An 18,414-nucleotide genomic window follows, 5' to 3' on the forward strand; every position below is an offset into this window, starting at 1 on the left:
GGAGTACCAAGCCCAAACTCCACAACAGTGGTAGCGGTTTTCGAGGAGGGTACAGGTTTACCAGCCCCTTCAAGAACCTTGTGACGATAGGATGGGCGAATACGGTGGGCCCCTCCTCTTTGTGTCGAAAAGCTGATATAGCTGCGAGGTGAACGTTTAGCGAGGACAGAGAGAGCCTGTCTCGTTTGACGTCCAGCAGGTATTCTAGAATTACAGTTATAGGAACGTCAAGAGGAGCTAACTGTTGGAAGAGCACCAGGTGGCAAAGCGTGTCCATTTCTGTTCGTAAGTCCTCCTGGTGGAGGTCCTTTGGCTACACTCTAAGACTTGCCTTACTCCCTCCGTACACGTGCTCTCTAAGGCGCTGAGCCATGGATTAACCATGCTTGTAGGCAGAGTCCCTGAGGGTGCAGGTGCACTATGGACCCCTGAGCCTGCGTGAGTATGTCCGGCGCTACCGGTAGGGGGAGTGGTGGACGATCCGACATGCGCAGAAGCAGGGGAAACCATTGTTGCCGGTCCCAAGCTGGAACTATGAGTATCATGTGAGCTCTCTCCCTTCTGGCTTTCTGCAGAACCCTGTGGATAAGTGTTGTGGGGGGGAAACGCGTAGAGTAGAGGGCCCTTCCATGAGATCATAAAGGCGTCCCCCAGGGACCCCCACCCTATTCCTGCTCTGGAGCAGTACTGAGGGTACTTCTTGTTGCACTGGGAGGCAAACAAATCGAGTTGGGGAAAATCCCCAGGTGTGAAATATGTGTCGTAGCAGGTCGAAGCGGATCTGCCATTCGTGCATGAGTGCAAAGCGCCTGCTCAGTTGATCTGCCTTCACGTTGTGGGCGCCCGGCAAGGACGAGGCTTTCAACGTTATGTTGTTGGCAATGCACCAATTCTACATTCGGACTGCTTCTGCGCATAGCACACGAGACCGTGCCCCTCCTTGTCGATTGATGTAGAACAGAGTGGAGGTACTGTTGGTATTAATCCCGACTACTTTGCTGTGCAGGTATTTCCGAAAATGTCTGCACGCATTGAACACTGCTCTGAGCTCCAGTACGTTTATGTGCAGTGTCTGTTCCGCAGGGGACCATAGCCCTTGCGTCACCTTCCTGCCAATGTGCACTCCCCGTCCTATGTGGGAGGCGTCGGTTGTAAGGAAAATGGAAATTTGTGGTTGGTGGAAGGGCACTCCCACTAGCAGGTTCTTGGGATCTGCCCACCACACTAGCGACTTCCAAACCTCCGTTGTGGGTGATACTACCCTATGGACGGAATGGGCTGCCGGTCTGTAAACACTCGCCAGCCAGTGCTGCAGGCTTCGCATGTGTAACCTGGCATTCTGTACCACAAACGTGGCAGCCACCATGTGCCCCAACAGTTGCAGGCATGTTAGGATTGGCACCGCAGGGCTGTGCATCATGACTTGCACCAAGGATTTGATGGTGCGAAAGCGGGTGTCAGGCAGGTATACTCTTGATGCGATAGAGTTTATGCACGCCCCTATGAACTCTATATCTTGCGTGGGTTTGGTCTTTGACTTTGGAAGGTTGATAACTAGGCCCAGCAAAGTAAACGTGTTCGCGGTGACGCGTATCATGCATAGGACCTCTGCCTTTGATAGCCCTTTCAGTAGGCAGTCGTCCAGATATGGAAAAATAAACACACCCTACCTGTGTACGTAAGCTGATACCACTGCCAGGGTTTTGGTAAAAACTCTGGGTGCCGAGGATAGGCCGAACGGAAGAACCCTGTATTGGAAGTGTTCCCAGCCGACCGTGAAGCGGAGGAAGCGTCTGTGTGCCGGGTGGATTGTTATATGAAAGTAAGCATCTTGTAAGTCGAGGGCTGCAAGCCAGTCTCCATCATCCAGTGCCGTGAGTATCAAGGCAACTGTAATCATCTGGAAGCGCTGCTTGCACAAGTATCAGTTGAGGCCCGGTAGGTACAAAATCGGCCTCCAGCCTCCTGTTTTCTTCTCTGTTAGGAAGCAGCGTGAGTAAAAACCTTTCCCTTGGAATTGTTCTGGCACTCTTTCCACCGCCCCTATGAACATGAGGTGATCTACCTCCTGCTTCAGCCTCGCCTCGTGAGAGGGGGTCCCTGAGAATAGGCCAGGTGGGAGGTTTCGTCGGTGGTAGTGACTGGAAGGGGATCGTGTAACCCGTGGCTGTAATTTCCAGCACCCATTTGTCTGTTGTGATCTTTTGCCATTGGGAGTGGAACGGTTTGAGGCAATGATGGAACATGAGGTGAGAGTGGCATTGAGCGATGGTGTTGATAGTGCAGTCCTCGACATACCCGTCAAACTTGCTGCCTCTGGGCTTGCCCCGAGGTTGTGCGACTTTGTTGAGAACGCCGCCTGGGGGCCCTGTACTGTTGCTGTTGTTGATGGCGCCCTTGGTCATAGCCTCACTGATATTGTGCGCATTGTGGTCCGTAAGCGTAGCGCCTTTGCTGAGGATAGAACTCCTTTTTCTTGTATGGAAGAGTGTAGATACCCAAGGTCTTAAGTGTGGCCCTCGAATCTTTGCTAGAGTAGAGGACCAAGTCGGTTGATTCTGCAAACAGCTTTTGCTTGTCGAAGGGAAGATCCACGATCTTTGCCTGTAGATCTCTGGGTATACCAGATGTCTGGAGCCAGGATTCCCTATGCATTACCACTACTGCGGCTGTTGAGCATGCCGCTGTGTCCGCCACGTCCAGGGCAATCTGAACTCCCGTTCGTGAGGCCGCGTAGCCCTCCTGGACGATCGCCTTTAACACTGGCTTCTTGTCCTCCGGGAGGGAATCCATGAGAGAGATGAGTCTAGAATAATTGTCAAAGTTATGGTTTGATAAATGTGCCGCGTAGTTTGCCATTCTCAATAATAAGGTAGAGCAGGAGTAGACCTTCCTGCTGAACAGCTCTAATTTCTTAGCATCTTTATCTGAGCCCCCTGATTTGTACTGAGGCGTCTTTGACCTCTGCTGGGACGATTCAACCACCAAAGAATGGGGCTGTGGGTGGCTAAACAGGAATTCCATGCCCTTGGCTGGGACGAAGTATTTCTTATCTGCCCTTTTATTAATGCGTGGAATAGAGGCCGGAGTCTGCCATATGTTAGTGGCTGACTCAATAATGGCTTCGTCCAGTGGGATAGTGATTTTAGATGAAGCCGGGGGTCTCAAATTTTTCAGGAGTTTATGATGCTTCTCCTGTATCTCTGCTATTTGAATGTGCTGTGTGTGTGCTACTCCTCTGAACTGCTCTTGGAATTGTTCAAGGTCATCTGGAGGGGAGCCATCCCCGGGGACAACTGCCTCATCTGGGGAGGATGAGGAGGAACCGCTGGGATAAACCTCCCCCAAGTCCTCTGGCTCCCGAGTTCGCTGGTATGCTTGCTCCCTCGTGGGCTGTGAAGGAAAGTCTCGGGACTCTGCACCTAACTCTCTCTGGGACAGCTGCATTCCTCTCCCAGAGCGAGAGTGTACACAGGAGTATTGGCAAGGAGGGGGAGGGGATCTGCCTCGGATCTACACCTCCGATGTCGGTGTTCAGTATGATGAGGACGGCCATAACAACATGGACAAGGGCCCGGTGATGGAGACCTGGACCACTGAAGCTGGTTTGTGATAGTACTCATAGGGATCTATGCCCAAAAAGGGTGAAGGAGGCCTGAGCCAAGGCGAAGGTGGTTGGAGGAATGGAGAGGGAGATCCAAAATAAGCCGGTGGAGTTGCCACCCGGCAACGTGGTGTGTGTATCTCGGGGCGGGGTGGGACTGGGTGATAAGGGCATTGCAGCCCTGTCTGGAGATGGACTGAGGTGCCGGGTTTTGGCTCTAGCTTTCCCCTGCCCCTGAAGGGTGGGCGCCGCCCCCTCCTGTGCCAGGGATCTCGGCCCCGCTGTCGGCGCCGCGCTCGGTACCGTCACAAGCAGTGCTGCGCGGGTAGCTTCCTCCGGCGCCGCTGGGCCCCGTGCTGGGTGCCCCTGCGCCGTCAGCGCCGTGATAGCTGGTGCCGCATGAGGTGGCGCCACCGATTCCAGCGCTTGCCGCGCTGGCGCCCACGGCGCCCCCTGTGCCAACTGCTGCATAGTCGGAGGCCCGGCCCCGGCCCCGTGCGCAACCGCGCTGCTGCTTCCATCAGCCCATGGATGAGGGCTCTGCATTCCGCTCGTCCTGCTTGCTGGAACCGCCGGCAAGGATCGAGCCAAGGAGAGTTTCCTCTTCTTTTGCACAGAGGGGGTCAAAGACGCTGCCTTCCTTTTCTGTGACCCAGCGGGCCCTTCTGTGTGACGCTTCTCCAGCGGCTCAGGCTGGAGGGCCTTATCAAACAAGATCATTTGAGCCTCATCTCTCTGTCCTTCCTGGCCCTGGCTGTAAGCTTAGCGCAGTGCGAACACTTCTGGGTAACATGGGACTTCCCCAGGCAACGAATGCACTCACTATGCCTATCAGAGGCTGGCATAGCCTCGCAGCATGACTCACACTTCTTAAACCCCAAGGTAGCCATCGCGGTGAGTCTTTACTGTTAATAGGGTACTTAGACACTAATCAGTGTGTTCTACAACCCAAATAATATTCACAGCCTTCAGGGTAGCGGACGGCTTAAACAGTCTTCTTTGTCCGCCCCTCTCTCCTCTGTTCCTCTTCTCTCTACTATTTTGTACGCTTTTTTTTTCTCTTCACTTTTTTTTTTTTTTTGGTATAATAGTAAAAACAACGAGCTAACAAGTAAAACAACTGTCTTATCTGCCTCAGGCTTTAGAGCCGGAGTGGATTCCGTCTGCAGCTGTTGGCGGTTGAGAAGGAACTGGCGGGGACCGGATCACGCACATGACCGAGGGCGCGCAGGGGAGCGGTGCACATCAGCGCATGCACGATCCAGTGGAAACTGCTAGAAGAATTCCGATCTGCGGCGCTGGGCGAGCCCCACACCTACTGTGGAGCACCCACAGGGACCAGTCGAAGAAGAAGAATTGTTTCCTCTCACAATACAAAACCCAGGGTCACTCAGGTGGTCCATTGAAGACAAATAATTTGTCTTCACATAATGTACAGTCAACCTGTGAAATTCATTGGCATGGCACAATGTGATGGCCAAAAACATAACTGCCCTTACAAAAGAAACAGAGAAGTTTGTCAACGCCTATTAGACAAGATAGTCACCAGAGATGGGGAGACACTAGAGCTGTGACCACCAGATGCGAAGAGAACAACACAAAGGTGTAGCTCTCCCAATCGCCCTGCTTTGTTAAGACCTTCTGTAGCTCTGGTAACTGGCCTCAGTTGGAAACACTGCACGGGGCAGATGGAACATTGGTCTGAGCCAGTATGGCACTTCTTCTGTGCTCAACTGGGGCCCAGTTATATGATCAAAGTTCAGCACCTTCCTCAACTGAGATCTTACTCACTAATGTCTCAACATGCAACATTCAGTTCAACATTAGGTCGTCCAACCACAGTTCAAATTTACTGAGGTTTTTACTTGATCTGAAATTAGAATTTAATTTCTTCATAAATCAGTGATACCTAGACCTAGAGCTTTCATTTTACTCTGCATTAAAACAGAATACAAATGGGATTGTTTTATGTAATGTGCATAATAATATCACGGGACTTATGGTTTTGTCATGTATCAGAGAGGTAACCGAGTTAGTCCGTATCTTCAAGAACAACAAGAAGTCCTGTGGCACCTTATACACTAAGAGATATTTTGGAGCATAAGCTTTCCTGGGCAAAGACCCACTTCATCAGATGTGTGGTAATTCTTCTGTGAAAGTGAGGGATTTGCTTTTGAAAAACATTAAAACTATTTGTTTAATTTCTTTCTGCCTCTCTCCCTTGCCAAGAATGGCAAATATGTTAACAACCCCCCTCATTTTTTGAAATTATAGACATGCAGCGACAAATGTAGACATAAATTATAAAGAAATTCGGGGACAATCAATAGTCAAATAATTAGCCTTGCTTTACCAAGTCTCACCCAGGATATTAATGATTGGGATTTCTGTAATTAAAATAATATATTTGGCCTACCCTAGAGGTGGTCTTAAAGCCAAAGGTAACATCAAAGCATTCTTGAACTTTGGAGAAGTTCATTTCTAGAACTGGATCCATGCTTAAAGGATGGCCCATCTCTAACTAGATCTGAACCCTAAATCTGATCTTGGCACCTTGGGATAGTCTCTAGAGCACCTGTTCCCAAATCAATGTAATCTTTGTTTTGCTTCACCTGCAACCAATATAGGATTCTACTCTGCTTCTGCAACTTCTTCCCAGTCCCCTCTCTACAGACAAGTAATCATTTCTCAAATAAAAATGGAACCTTGTGTGTTTTATTTTAACCTGCCTTCAGCCAGACCCTGTGCCTGAGGCATTCCACAAATCAATGGCTGCTGCTCATGATGGAGTCTGCAATACAACTGTGATTGCATTAGTTGTAACAGACAAGTGAAACACAAAATCATCTTCTCTGTTACCTGACCGGGAATGTGAAGACTTAAATCTAGTCCACATGTAAATTCTGTATGATGTTCCACAGTCTCCAGCAAGGGGCTAGGTTTGGAAAAATCCCAGAATCTATAGAAAGAAACAAACAAACAAACAAAAAAAAACAACAAACAATGGTCACTGAAAGAACATTTTAAAAAAAAATATAATGCAGGAGCCTAACATGCCTGATGCTGCCAGAACCTTTTAAAAAGCCAACTCAACCACTAAAGGAATATAATTAATCCCATATCTGCAAAACCCTCTGCTTATCTACATAAATAAGGACTTCATTAAGGAAAACCATCTCCTTTATCCCATTAGGGAAACTGAGATAACAGCTGGCACCAATGATCTGCCCTGCAGATAATATGTAAAAAATGGTAGGCTGGCCTTCTTTATTGAGATCCAATTTCTTTTACTATCTGCCAGTTTCTATCTATGACACAAACTTCAGGGCAACTCAATACTTCATTTCTTTTCTGCACTGTCCAGCTGTTTACTGAAAATTACAAATGGGTTATGAATACTAATTGTTTCTGACCCCAGATTTACTTGGGACCAGTCTTCTATAAAACGCACTACGCCATTGTATTTTTGTAACTGATTTATGCACTAAAGAGAATAATGCAGCTTAATTTTAATTTCACTGATAACTCACTCATTTAAGACATCTGAAAATAATTTAATTCTAAACTGTTCTGTTTCTAAAGTTTTAATCACAGTCACTCCCCACTACATGGCATGAACCATACCGGGTATAATATAAGCAAAAAAAGTCATAATAATAATAGCTGAAACTTAGGAAAGGTGCGAGGGGAAAGCAGTTTCTACTGTGTTGCCATAAAGACTGCTACCTGTGATCTGGAAAAATTAATTCAGCATGGTGATGAAATTTTGAGATGATTAAATTGAGAGGGACTCTAAATTATAATAAGGACAGAATAATAAGAGTCAAACTTCTTTGCTTTTGTGATAAGTGGCTTTCTTGTTTAAAAAAAAAAAAAAAAAGAACTGGTACTCAGCCAGCTCCCTGCCCCTCCCCCACAGCCAATCCAATGGCTGGGGCTGCCAAGGTGCCAGTACAAAAAAAGCATGGTCTGTGATACTGTCTACAGGGGAAAAATGTGTAGCAAAACCCAGGGGCTGCAAGCTGGGTTACTGTGGTTTGGCAGCCAGCACTAGTCTCTATACATACTACTGTTTCCCACAGCAATCTGAGATAGTCTTTTGGTTTTGTACAATTGTACACCACACACATATTCTCTTCCCCCAGTGAACCAGATAATAATGAATGAGAAAAATAATCATTGGCACTAGTTACACAGAAAGGACTATAGGTTCCACAGATCAGTTCAGGTGAACAGCAAATATGGGAGCCAACAAAATTCATTTGTTTAACCTGTTCATGTTATTTCCTTAATAAATGAGCAGAGTGGTATTGACACAATAGCTAAGCCCTAGCAACAACCCTCTTTACATCTTCCTAGTACCAGAGAGGCAATATAAACAGTTGCTTTTACAGGGAAATGGAAATAAAAGATCTAAGCGCAGATGAACAAATTTCACTCTTAAATCTCTGTTATGGAAACAAGTCTCATACTTTATAAAAATCAGTGGTAGCCACTCTTACTGTGTTGGCTTTGCATTCTCTTTAAATTTAGCTCAAATTTAAGATGAAGAGGGAGCTGTAGCTTTTATGTGGAAACAAGTAAAAACAAAAACTGAGCTGTATACTCCTTGAAGTATAATAGCACAGTCTACATCATAGTATACAAAATTACGCCAACAAAAGATCACATCTACCATACAATTTCAGATCCTTCAAAGTTCAGTGCAAGTTTCATAGAAATTTTTAAAGAAGATATTCTGAACAGACCTACTGGAATATAAATGTATTCTAAACATAGAATTATAGAGAGGATTTGAACTTTAGCTGCCTGAGCACAAGACTGAGAGCCTGGAACTCCTGGAGTTGGTTGATAGCAACTTACTGCAGGATAGATGACAAATAACTCTGCAGCTTAGTTTTCCCATCTGTAAAACTGATGATGATGATGATAATACCTCACAGAATTAATCGATACTTTATATATGTAAAGTAAGTTGTGCTATTTTTATTGTGTTGTTTAACCAAATCACTTTGAGTACATCTACAGAGCAACATTATTCCGAAATAAACTATTGTGGAAGAGACACAAAATGCATCTAGCTAGAACACCACTTTGCTATTTCAAAATACAGAATTTACACACAATAGAACCTATTTCAAAAAGGAGCCATTGGATGCACTATGGTTTATTTCAAAATAAGCACTATTAGTTGTGCAATGAAGTTTACCTATTTTGAAAGAATCCAACTGCTATTTCAAAATTATTTTGAAATAGTGGTTGCATTGTGTAGACGCTAATAAAGTTATTTCGAAATAAGGGCTATTATTATTTTGAAATAACTCTTTTGTGGGGACATACGCATTCTGATCTTGAATATCTGAGAAAAGATGAAGACTCAAAAGTACGTAAAATCTAAGGAAAGTCAGAGGAACACAATTTAAAATTATTTCTACATTTTCTAACACAGTAGTGAGAGCACCTTCATTTATTAAAATAGTTGATTGCTTTCTGCAACTTCCTATTCTTAGGCAATAAATATTTCCCAGTCATATTCACTTCTTCTTCACAAATTTGTTCAGGTTTCGCAGGTCCAAGATTGGCTGTAGTCCCCCTTTCACTTTCAGGATTAGGAAATAGTGGGAATAAAATCCCTGTCCCCGGAATTCCTGGGGATCTTCCTCTCTAGCCCCCTCTTGAAGGAGGGCTCCCATCTCCTGCCTGAGAACCATCTTGTGAGACGGGTCCCTGAAGAGGGACGGGGAAGGAGGTTGTGAATGGGATAAGAAGAAAATGGGATAGCGTTTCCCTTTGTTACCGTGCAGTTATGCTGCACCCTGCCTGGTAGAATGGGGATAGGCAGAATGGAAATAAACACTGAGCTGGAACCGTGTGGGTGGCCGGTGTGTCGCTCCCGACCGCCCCATCAAAATTGGTGTTTACACCCTGGTGGGGGTTTAGGGTGGCTCTGGTCCTGTGCCTGGTGACCCTGACGCCTCCTATTATGATGGCCCCTTCTCCTGTTCCCATCCTGTTGCTGTTGTGGGAACTGTCTGAACTGGGCCGTTGGGGTAAAATGTCTTCTCTGGGTCACTGGTGTGTATAGACCCAGTGAGCGTAGGGTGGTCCGTGAGTCCTTCATACTTCGAAGTCTCTTGTCAGTTTATTCCGAGAATAGGGAGGGGCCCTCAAAAGGGAGGTCCTGAATGGGCCGCTGCACCTCCTGTGAGAGTCCCGAGACCTGAAGCCATGCCCACCTTCTCATGGCTATACCTGAGGCCATGACCCCGGTGGCCGCATTGGCTGCATCTAGGGCTACCTGCAGTGCTGCTCTAGATATGAGTCTAGAGCCGTAAATTCTGACTTAGTGTCTGGCAGGGGCAGTTCAGCGAAATGGTCCATAGAGCTGGCCGTACTGTACACATACCTGCTAACCATGGCCTGCTGGTTAGCGATTCTCAACTGTAGGCCACCTGTAGAGTAAACTTTCCTACTGTACAGGTCTAGTCTTTTTGCATCTTTGTTTTTAGGGGCGGGGGGGCCCTGAACCCCTGCCTCTCCCTTTTGTTCACAGCATCTACAACAAGGAAGTCAGGGAGAGGATGGGTGAACAGATGCTCATTTTCCTGGGCTGGGACAAAATACCGGCATTCATTTTTCCTAGCCGTGGGCAAGGCTGAGGCCGGGGTTTGCCACACTGTCTTCGCTGTGTTGGCAATTGTCTTTACAACGGGCAGTGCCACCCTGGATGGTCCAGAGATTGAGAGGATGTTTGTAACAGGGTCTATTTCATCCCTGACCTCTTCCACCTGCACCCCCAGATTCTGGGCCACCCTCCTCAACAGCTGCTGGCACGCTCCTCCATCCTCCAACACCGGTGATGCAGAGGATCTAGCTAATGCCTCATCTGGGGAGGACAAAGATGAGAGCATTACGCCCTCCAAGCCCACTGGCGTGGGGGGTTCTGGCACTTCCATTTGAGTCCCCGGCACTGTGGTGTGCGGTGGCATGCTTGACACCTGGGGTGAAGGGACCCCTAGGGGTCTCTGGTACAACGCCACGAAGACAGGGCCACTCTGCACCTGGGATGGCACCAGTTCTGTAGGTGCTGGTGCCCACTGCACCACAGTTCGTGGTGCTTGAAGGAGCGGTGCCCATGCTTGGGTCGCCTCCAACTGCACCGATGCTGATGTCGGTGCCGTTGCTGTCGTCGGTGCCAGTACCAGTGCTGACGACTCCTCTTGCTCTCTTGGCGGGGCTCCCAGAGCAGCGGTTGGTGCCAATCTCGGCACCTGGGGGTGCCAGGCGCCCTGAACAGGAGTCCTGCATCCCGCCCCTGTGCCTCGTGGATTGTCCATGGAGTCCAGAAGGGCCACTGCAGTGCCCCTTGGGGGGGCCTTTACCCCTCCCCTTCTAAAGGGCGCTGGGAGAGGTGTCAGTGCCTGCTGCATCAGGATGACCTCGTACTCCTGCTCTGAGCCAAGCTGGAGTAAAACGAGTCCAACTCCGACTCTGACTCCGATGCGGACCCTGACGCCGATGACCATGGTGGTGCCAAGGGTCCTGTAGCTCCCGCCGGTTCCTGCGCACTCTGCACTGTCTGCACGGGACCGAAGGAGGCGACCGTTTGCTGGGGTCTCACCAGCGTCAGGAACCGTGCCGGGATCCATAGACTCTGACCAGGCGCCTGGAACAGGGGCAATAAAAGCTCCCGGTGCAGCGTCTGTGGTGGCACCGTAATTTGCAGGAGACCTTGTGCAGCGCTAACGGTCTCCAGCATCGAGGGCAGCCTGGGAGAGCGCAGGCTCCCGCCTCGCGCTGGAGTCGACACCCACACTTCATGACCCCGGTTACAGTGCAATCTGGCGGACTCCCCCAAAGCTTGTCCTCGCCTTCTTCTCTCCTGGGATCGACCCCAGTCCCATCTTCTCTTTTTACAAGGCACCGGAGACTGGCTCTTGTGGCGCCGGGTGGCGCTAGGCGCCGAGTCCAGCCCTCAGTGCTGGGAACTTTCTGACAGCACCGATGGTGCCGGAGTGCTCTGCACCAATGATGCGGCGCTCTGAGCTCCTGCTGGGGAAATGTCCGGGCGCAAGGCTGATTCCATTACAAGAACTTTCAGCCATTGAGCTTTATCTTTTAGAGTCCTGGGCTTGAAGGCCTTGCAAATAGAGCAGAGCTCCCAGAGGTGAGTCTCACTGAGGCAACTCAAACACGCCCTATGCAGGTCGCTTTTGGGCATACGTTTGCCACATTTGGAACAGTTTTTAAATGCTGGGGCGCAGAGGCACCGAGGGGGTTAAAGACCCACCTCGGCTCACTAGGTGCTAAGAGGAATTATTTACCTATGACTATAACTATCTAAACTATTTACAACTAATTAAAACAATAAAGGCTACCAACGAACTCTCAACAATGAGGAGCTCCAGCAACCAACAGCACGGCAAGAAGGAACTGAGCGGGTGGCGGGTCAGGTGGTGCATATATGGGCGGCCATACGGGCACCACTGCAGGGGGCACTGCACTGACCATAGGGCTACCGGTTAGGGCAAAAAGCTTCCAGCAACTGGGCATGTGCTTGGCGCACACCCAAATTGGAATGCTCATGAGCAATCACTCGAAGAAGAACTATTGTTTGGTAAACATGTGACTGGAATCCTAAGCCGCAGTTCTATAAATCTGCAGAAGTCTGATTCCTTGAGAGGAAGCCATCAAGAAAGCCTGAGCTCTGGTAGAGTGAGCCGTATGGACTGAGGAGGGGCTTCTGTCATCATACAGAAGAAAAGAATGCAACTAGAAAGCCAAGTTGAGACTCCTTGGAAAGAGAGAGCTTCTTCCATCCTTTCTGCTGTGAAGACAAATAACCTTTGAAATCTTATAAAGGGCCCTGCCCTGCCCTGCCCAGGGAAAACGTTAAAGCTCTGCATATGTCCAGTACATGGAGCTCCCTTACTTTCTTATTCTTGCAACGTTTCAGGTTAAAAAGACAAGTGGGTGTGACTATAACAGATAACCCTGGCTGTGTCTACACTACAAAATAACTTCTAAGTTGCTTACTTCGAAGTAAACAACTTCAAAGTAGAGCATCTACACACAAAATGCACCCTCTCTTACTTCGAAGTAGGATTCCCCCTACTTCAAAGTTAAGTGTCTACACACAATCAGCCCCTACTTCAAAGTAAGGGGCCAGGAAATGATGCAGGAACGAGGTCACACGGCTGACAAGACCTTCCTGGCTCACAGCCAGCCGACCCCTTAAAAGGCCCCTCCCAACTCCCCCACCGTGCACATGCTCAAGGCTGCCAGGCTGCAAACAGCAACAGAGCATGTGCCGGGGAGAACAGCCAAGCAACATGCCCGCTCTCACCCTCCCCGAGGATGAGGTCCTCTCCACCTTGCCAAGCCTGCTGGCCATGCTGGTTGCCCTGATCTTTCAGTGGCACGGCCGGGTCGCGCGCCTGGGACTCAGCCTGCAGGCTGTGGCCACGGCACTGCTTCTCCTCCCCCAGGGCTTCCCCGATGGGCCTTTGCCACCACCACCAAGTGGTGGGACCGACTGGTGCTGGAGGACTGGGATGACTGGTGGTGGCTGAGCAACTTCAGAATGACCCACCAGACATTCGAAGACCTCTGCACTGGCTTGCCCCAGTCCTCCAGCACGGGGACACACGGATGTGGCCAGCACTCCTGGTGCAGAAGAGGGTGGCCATTGCCCTGTGGAAGGTGACCATCCCCAACAGCCTCTGGTCTGTGGGCCACCAATTCGGCATCGGCAAGGCCACTGTTGGAGTGGCGATGATTGAGGTAACTCTGGCCCCCACCATGGATCCACCCTGGGGAGAGGGCTACTGGGCAAGGGGTAGGGGGTCCCTAGTAGGGATGGGGACAGGAGGCCCTCCAAGTCAGGCATTCATGGACATGTCTTCCTTCCCACCCCCCGCACCCTGCCCACAGGTTGTCCAAGCCATCAACAGGGTATTCCTGCCACAAGTCCTAACCCTGGGGGACCATTTCTTGGACGTGTGCATGGGGTGGCCACGCAGGGCTCATGACACCCAGGTGTTCCAGAATTTGTGACTGGGAAGCTGGATGTAGGAGGGCATGTATGTCCCCCCATGGGAGCTCCTACTCGTGGACATCATGATGCCCCCCTGCATCATAGCCAACATCACGTACCCCCTGCACGCATGGGTCATGCGGCCCTACAACAGATACTCCATGCCAGCCCAGGACACCTTTAAGGGTCGCCTCAACCATGCCGGGGCACAGTCGAGCAGACATTTGGGAGGCTGAAGCAAAGGTTTTGCAGCCTCCTCAGGCTGGACGTCAGCCTCCCAAACATCCCCTCGGTCATCATCACCTGCTGTGCCCTCCACAACTGTGTGGAGGGCCAGTGGGAGCCCTTCATCCAGGGCTGGGCTGCAGACCCGGGAGCTGGCTATGAACAGCCGCCTGCTGCTCTGTGCTGCGAGGCACACAGGGATGGGGTCAGGGGCTGGGAGGCCTTGTGCCAGGCCTTCACCCAGGGCCTGCCCTGACCCTCCCAGCCACTCTCCACACCACGGCCCCCCATGTCCCGCATCCCTCATGCTCCCTCCCTCACCGCTCTCCCACCAAGCATGAGGGACATGGGGTTAGGGTGGGAATACTGAACTTTAGTAGTATTGGGGAAATAAACAGTTTTGCAAAACGAAACAGAACAATATGTGAAACTATTTACAGTGCACAAGGGGGAATGGTCCACAGGAGGGAGGTGTGGGACTAGGTGTGGGTACTGAACTGGGAGGGGGGCTAGGTGGGGGGAGGCTCAGTTGCCCAGGAGTGTGAGGGGCTGGGAGCTGTGCTGGCCATGGCTGCCCCTACCACCTTGGGTCTGGGGCCCCCAGCGGGGCTGCGATGGGGCCAGGACTACAAGGAGATAGGGCTGAGGTGGGGGTGCCATAGGCTCAGCCTCTGCAGGGTGTGTGGGAAGTGGGGGGACTGGGGCTTGGCCAGGTGCGCCCACCTTGGCCAGCAGCCACCATGCCAGCTCCAGGTGGGCAGACGGTGACAGGTCCTCTGGGAGGTGGGTGGCTGCAGGGGGCAGCTGCCAGAGAAGCGACTGCGGACAGGTGGGGGGGACCTGTCTGTGGGCTGGGCTGGTGAGGGGGCAGGCGGTTGGGCGAGGTGGGCAGCCAAGGCCTGGGCCATGGCATTCAGGCTGCCAGCCAGACACACCCACATGCCCTGCTCCATCACCAGCCAGTCCCAGAGCACCCCGCTCATCTCCCGCATGACCACCCAGTTGGCGAAGACCTCCTTGTCTCTCCAGTGCTGTCTGCGGGAGGCCCTGCTGCGGCCGGATGCAGGCTGGGGTGATGGGGCAGCTTCCAAGCCCCCTGCAGTTGTGGCCCACTCCAGTGGGCTACAGCACCTTCCCCATGAGGGACCTATGGAGACAGAAGGGGACAAGAGGATGACCCATTAGTTTATGTCCCAACCCTAGGGGGGCGGGGCCCCAGCTCCGCTGGCCCTCACCCTGCTCACCTGCCACCCGATGGCCTGTGAGCCCTGAAGGATCCCAGTTGACCAGGGGCTCCCGCCCGACGAGGGTTGAGCCATATTCCTGCCCCTTCCCCTGTTCCCAGGCATGTGGGCTGCAGGGCTGTTCTGGGGGTGGTGGAGGAGGGGGTGTTCCTGTCCCTGTCCCTGGTGACATCCCGCACATACCGGCTGTGACCTCCCAGGGCTCTGGCAAGGTTCATCTGGAAGAGGCTCTGCTGGGTGTCCCAGAAGGAAGGGCGACGATGAGGGTCCCATCACTAGAGCCCTCATCATCACCTTCGGTCTCAGTTGGCCGTTCCCCGTGCAGCAAACTGGTGGTGCTGGAGGGGCCTGCCTCATCCTCGCTGTCCGTGGGGGGGAGGGGACCGACAGTGTCCACCACATGCTCTGGGGTGGCTGCCTCCCTCGGCCCCAAGAGCCTGTGCGGCTCCTGGTAGTGGGGGCAGTGGATGGACCGTGCCTCCAAGCAGCTGGCAGCATCGCAGTCTTAGATGTAGATCTGGTGCAGTTCTTTGACTTTTATCCGCACACTACTGCCAGTGCAGTCAGGCTGGCCTCTGACAGCAAGGCTGATGGCCAGCTGGTCAACTGCGCTCCTCTGCTGGGTGCTGGTTTGCCAAAGGACCTCCTCCTTCCCCCATAGAGCGAGGAGGTCCTTCAGCTCGTCCTCAGTCCAGGATGGTCCCCTCATGGCATAGCCCTTGCCCGGGTGCTGTGACCCGTCGGACTCCTTGTCCGGGGCCCCTGGAAGGGCCAGGGAGGTCTTGGCATGCTGCCATGAGGACCAGGGTGTGCAGAGGCAGGCTGGTGCTTCAAGCAGGGGCAGTCTGAGTGGGAGTGCATGCTGCCTCTGCTTGTGACAGTCTCAGCCTCCTGCCTGGGGTTGCCGGGGAGCTGTTTCCTTTAAGGTGGCTGGCCAGGACCACAGATCCCTCCCTGGGCTGGCCAGAGCGTCTCTGTCCTCCAGGGGGGCTGCCTCATCAGTAGGCTCCTTACACTGAAGTAAGGAGGGCAGAGCGTCTCCACACACTTAACTCTGAAGTTTAACTTCAAAGTAAGGCACTACTCCATTCCCAGGAATGGAGTAGTGACTTCGAAGTTAGCCTCCCTTCCTTCAAAGTTAACTTCAAATTAAAGGAAAAAGCAGTCAAGTAGCACTTTAAAGACTAGCAAAATGTTTATTAGGTGAGCTTTCGTCTGGCTATGGTCTGAAGAAGTGGGTCTGTCCCACGAAAGCTCACCTAATAAACCATTTTGCTTGTCTTTAAAGTGCTACTTGACTGCTTTTTGTTTTGATAGTGTATAGACTAGCACGGCTTCTTCTCTGTTACTAAAGTAAAGGAAAGTGTGTGTAGATGCTCTGCTTGCTATTTTCAAGCAGCAGCTTACTTCAAAGTTAACTTCAAAGTAAGTTTGTAGTGTAGACGCAGACCCTGTGAATAAATGTGGGATTTAACCTCAGGGATACTTTGTCTCTGCCCAAAATAGCAAAATCACCGTAGGCCTTTCTGGATTGAGCATCAACAAATCAACAGTGGTTTATGCCCAGTCCTTACTTAACCCCAAAGAGAGCTATGTGTAGGTACAGCTGAAATGAGTAAGTCTGATAAAACAGATTGCAGAGCTGAGTCTCCCCGGCCTACAGACAACACTGTAGTCTATACCTGCTAACAATCCTAATTTTTTCATACATGCCTTACAGAAAGCCAGTTCTACCTTTCATTGAAACAAGATCATTTGCCTAATGCAGACAAGGCATAAGTGAAAGGTTTAAAGTCATCGACCTCATAAATACAGATGTAACAAAACCCCTAATATTTTGTCTGTAAAAGTTTGATAAACTTTTCGTAAGAAAATTATTTCAGAGGTTGATATAGTTCAGAAATAACCTCATTTATAAAATCTCCTAAATATTAACAATATTTAAGGAAAGAGAAAAATATAACTATAAATATAAATAAGGAAATACAAGAATGGTGGATTGTATTTTTCCATAGTTAGAGTGGCCATTCACTGAAACTTCATTTTCACACTTGGTTGATGATCCCTTCTCTACTTATGAGGCTGAATTACTGAACTACAGCACATCATGAGGACTGCCTACAGACAACTTTTTTCAAGTTTTAATAAAAGTCTGGGGAGCTCAGTGGCGAGCTCTGGGTGCAGCAGGCTCCTGATGGGGAAGGGTCAGTATACACGGAGCTGCTCCCACTGTCTGCCCAGTCCCTGTGAATCTAGATCCTGCCCCTTCCAACCCAATTGGGAATAAAGGAATGTCCAAGTCTGGGGTTTATTTCAAAGCACCTGCGTCTACATGGCCAGTTTGCATTTCAAAAGCAGCACTTTCAAAGCGCGAGTGGCCAACTTATCCTATGAGCACCTCATTAACCACTTCCAATCTGTGTCATTTACATGCCCCATCCAAAAGGGAGGGGCACGTTAGACATGACCTCATAGGGTGGAAGTTTCTTGTTGCTGAAAACTGGCATTTTTCCCCAACAAAAGTCACACTGTAGTGTGTAAGTGCTCACTGTTTTGTTCCCAAAAGACAGTTTTTGGCAAAAAGACAGTACAGTAAAACCACAAGTTATGTGGGGATTGCGTTCCTGCAACCCCTGCGTAACTCAAATTTTTGCGCACTTGTGGAACCTGGGAAACTGACCAGCCCACGAGGGCTGGTCAGTTTCCTGGTTGCTTCTCGCTGCCTTCCGCCAGCTGCAAGGCCGTCAGCCTGACAAAGGCACCACTGGAGGAAGGCAGGGAGAAGACTTTTGGCTTGCCTGGCTGCCCACAGCTGTGGGCAGCCAGGCAGGCTGACAGCCACAGAGCAGCTTCAAGTTGTGGTTAACTCCTGTTAAAGTGCGTTATGCACAAGTTAAAGCTGCGTATTTCAAGGGTTTACTGTAGTGTAGACAAGGTCTATGAATCTATGAGTTTAAAATGCTCTTTTTTCTTTTTTGAAAAAGATACTCCTAATGCACTAAAGAATCTCTCCACTGACCTATGTATCGCCCTCTTCTGAAGTCCAAGTGAAAGGAAGCTCCTGAGGAACGCAGTCTTGTCAGTCAGGATGTCTCAGCTGACCAAAACTACTGCAGTATCAGAAGGGAGAATCAATCACTAAGCATATGTCTACTCAGTCATTAAAAACCCACAGCTGGCTGCTCCCAGCTTGTGGGGCTGAGGCTGACCGGGTTTGTCTGCAGTGTAGACCCAACCATTTACGCTGCAATTATACAACCCCTTAGGCCAAGTGCTGCGAGCCTGAGCCAACTCGCACAGGCCAG

The 18,414-nt window shown here is 50.3% G+C and overlaps 1 protein-coding gene across 4 annotated transcripts in view; it reads right to left on the minus strand.

Moving 5' to 3' along the window:
- The window catches only part of PEX7 (peroxisomal biogenesis factor 7), a 79,515-nt gene that overhangs the window by 18,066 nt on the left and 43,035 nt on the right, over positions 1 to 18,414 (minus strand). For 2 of the 4 annotated variants that reach the window (XM_074990485.1, XM_074990486.1), the window contains exon 9: positions 6,464 to 6,563. The exons of 1 other annotated variant lie outside the window; for it this stretch is intronic. In XM_074990485.1, the coding sequence (XP_074846586.1) occupies positions 6,464 to 6,563 (100 nt within the window). The remainder of the gene's footprint in view (positions 1 to 6,463; positions 6,564 to 18,414) is intronic. One more of the 4 variants, XM_074990487.1, reaches the window with a different exon arrangement.

This window comes from Carettochelys insculpta, chromosome 3 (genome assembly GCF_033958435.1).
Source record: "Carettochelys insculpta isolate YL-2023 chromosome 3, ASM3395843v1, whole genome shotgun sequence".
In the NCBI taxonomy this organism is placed as follows: domain Eukaryota; kingdom Metazoa; phylum Chordata; order Testudines; family Carettochelyidae; genus Carettochelys; species Carettochelys insculpta.